The 3,351-nt window shown below is 38.0% G+C and overlaps 1 protein-coding gene across 1 annotated transcript; it reads left to right on the top strand.

The window, feature by feature from the left end:
• The first annotated feature begins 2,344 nt into the window (after positions 1 to 2,344).
• Positions 2,345 to 2,971, top strand: LOC127131788 (uncharacterized). Its single transcript, XM_051060693.1, has one exon. It carries the CDS (start codon positions 2,345 to 2,347, stop codon positions 2,969 to 2,971), a length of 627 nt encoding a protein of 208 aa, XP_050916650.1.
• Positions 2,972 to 3,351: the final 380 nt, after the last annotated feature.

The following is a 3,351-nucleotide window of genomic DNA, read 5'->3' as shown; positions in this document are numbered from 1 at the left end:
TTTGGACTTTTGCTACATCAAATTAGTGATCAGGAACTATTTAGGGGATTCTTGAATATGGAGAAAAGGACTTTTCACGATTACATATTAGAGACGATAAAGATTGAAGCAGTCAAAAGCAGCGAAGAACGAAGATCCTTCAAGAGCGGATGCGATTGAAGATCAACGGAATTCCGATCCTTTTATAATGTCTCGTTTTTATTTTGTATCTTATTTGAATAATATGAGAGGCTAAAATCCCCCAATGCCATGGGGGTGTCCCTGAATTGATCGTGTAATGACTCTGAATTCATAATTTCCTTAATATATGATGTTTGTTGTTAATTTCACTATGTAATGTGCGTAATGCTTTCTTTATCAGAAAAATTTAGAATGTTGTATGGTTAACAATAAATAGGATTGCAATTGTTAAGGTGTTTATACAGTAAAACCATAGTAGATATCACCTAGGACTAGGGATACCCTACAATTACCGGTTTATTCTTGTTAAATTATAATTGTTTGGTTTCATCATAATCGCATAAGGACTTAGAGGTTAGATTGAATGAACAAAGGTTTACCTCTGAGGTCTTAGGGGAAACAATCTTAAGATCCGGTAATTGAAACAATTTTCATTATTAAGGAGATATACACTCAAGGGTCATTACAAGAGATTTTCATACACCATCCTTGGCATATTATTATAAACTGCAAAAATACTTATTTTGTTTTACTTTCTCTTACAGTGACTTTTTACGAAACCTCAACTATTAGTTTTGTTCAATTGAGTAACAATTTACACGTATATTGCTGCACAATCCTCGAGATCGATCATTGGGAAACATCCCTATTATTACTACATCGGCAAAATAGTATACTTGTTATTTTCTCGATCAAGTTTTTGGCGCCGTTGTCGGGGATTGCCAAGAATAAAGTTTAAAGTATCTCAATTGAAATTTTGTTGCTCTGCAACTAAAATTTATTTTCCGTTATTTTAATAAGTTACTTCGATTATATCAACTAATATGTGTCTGATATTTGTATGCGAGGTAAGGCCTTAGCTAATTTTCCTTTTGATGCAGAAATCGAGAGAACCTTGCGGGCAAGACTCAGACAAGCTCGATTGGCTAGATTTGAATCAGACGAAGAACAACCTTCCATTCATTTAGGTTCAGATTCAGGTTCCGTAAGAGAGATCGAAAGAATGGCTTATAATCCACCGCCACCAGAAAGACTGTTGGGTGACTACGGAGGTGCAAATGCACCAACCGGAAGATTAACTATTGTCAACGAACCAGTGAACATGGATAATTTCCAGTTACATCCGAGTACTATTAATCAGCTTGAAATGAAGCATTTCACTGGAAAGGTAAATGAAGATGCAAACAAGCATTTGCAGAGGTTTCTGACCATGAGCAACACTTTAAAAATTGATGGTCACACCGAAGAAGCTAAGAAGTTGAGAATGTTCCCGTTCACCTTAGCAGAAGAAGCTGCAGAATGATTCTATTCTCTACCTGCCGGTAGTATCACATCTTGGGAAGAAATGGAAAAAGCCTTCCTGAATGAGTATTTGCTAGCGTTAGTTTTTCTGCGAAAGAGGTATGAAATTCTGAATTTTAAGCAGAAGGATAGGGAAACTTTGGGAGATGCTTACAATAGATTCAAGAGAGTCCTGGTCGCTTGCCCCACTTATAATATGGATCCGACCGAACAGATGTAGATGTTTGTGAATAGTCTCAAAATAAAGACCAAATAGCTCATTGATATCGCAGTCGGTGGCTCCACCAATTTTTCAATAGCCACCGGTATCAAGAAGATCATTGAAGTTATTGCTGCTAATGAGCACTTGGAGTTGTACGATAGATGTCAAAGCAAACCAGAAGGGGTTATAGATTTAAAGTTGGAAAATAATAAAATATGTATCGAATATACTATAGCTGCGGAAGTTGAGAAGAAGCTGAAGGCGATGAATATAGATACCCAACAGGTGGCACAGGTCCAACCGACACCTACTGTTTATTGTGAAATTTGTAGTGATCCACACCAAACTGTATATTGTTTTGCAACTCCTTGACAAGTGGAGGAAATCAAATTTTTGAAGCAGAATAATCCTTATTCCAACACGTATAATCCGGGTTGGAAGAATCATCCCAACTTCTCATAGAAAGACCAAAAAGGGACCGCTCCTCAACACGGTCAATACCAAACTCAATATCAATAACAGCAGGAACAACAAACCCCTAAGAAAGCTGATTGGGAGATTGCCATTGAAAGAATGGCAGCTCATCATGTTCAATTTCAAGAAGAAACCCGAAACTATCAGAAAAACACCACAACATCCACAAAAAATCTTGAAGTTCAAATGGGTCAAATCGCTCAGCAATTAGCATCGAGTTCTCAAGCACAAGGTGCTCTACCTAGTGCAACTGTAACAAATCCTAGAGAACATAATAATGTGAGCATTGTGACAACAAGGAGTGGTAAGTCTGATGAAATAGTCGAGGAGGTGGATGAAGAGGAAGATCATTTGATCAAAGTGGATCTTGAGATAAAAGAAAATGAAGTTGTGAGGGAAGAAGTGGTAGCACCGAAACTAGTAGTGAAAGAAACAGTCATTGAGCCTAAGCCGGTTGTTAAGCTTACCTTTCCCACCAGAAACAAGAAAAAGGGACAACACGAGAAAAACATTGAAAAGTTCCTAGAGTTGTTCAAGAAGCTTGAGATTAACATTCTGTTGGTAGAGGCACTTGAACAAATGCCTACTTATGCCAAGTTCATGAAGGACATCATTTTGAAGTGGCGTACCACCGACACCAACCCGATTATTCTAACCGAAACTTGTAGTGCTATTTTGCAGGGTATGAAGATTCCGATAAAGAAGAAAGATCGAGGAGCTATCACCATCCCTTGTACTATTGGAGATAGGTCATTCAATAAAGCTCTTATTGATCTAGGAGCTAGTGTGAGTCTCATGTTGTTATCCATTTAAAAGAAGCTTGGTATAGGGGTTGTGCAAGACACCAGGATGACACTCCAATTTGCCGATCATTCGGTAAAGAAACCATATGGTATTGTTGAAGATGTTTTGGTGAAAATTGACAAGTTTTTATTTCCGGTTGATTTTGCAATTCTAGAAATGTCGGAAGATGAAGAGATCCCTCTCATTCTTGGTAGACCCTTTTTGGAGACGGGAAGGTGCGTTATCAACATAGAAGAAGGGACCATGACGTTGAAGGTTTATGATGAGGAATTGAAGATCGATGTTTGAAACACCATGAGGGACAAGGATGATATTTGTACGAGCCACACTATAGAGGTTCTGGATTAGGTGATGACATATGATAGTCCTTTGAATGCACCACAATCACC

Source organism: Lathyrus oleraceus, chromosome 3, assembly GCF_024323335.1.
Source record: "Lathyrus oleraceus cultivar Zhongwan6 chromosome 3, CAAS_Psat_ZW6_1.0, whole genome shotgun sequence".
In the NCBI taxonomy this organism is placed as follows: domain Eukaryota; kingdom Viridiplantae; phylum Streptophyta; class Magnoliopsida; order Fabales; family Fabaceae; genus Lathyrus; species Lathyrus oleraceus.
This window is presented reverse-complemented; position numbering and strand designations above follow the sequence as displayed.

What these genes read in the sequence shown, in the direction of transcription:
- LOC127131788 (XM_051060693.1), top strand. Translation starts at nt 2,345, where the DNA reads ATGGGTCAAATCGCTCAGCAATTAGCATCGAGTTCTCAAGCACAAGGT.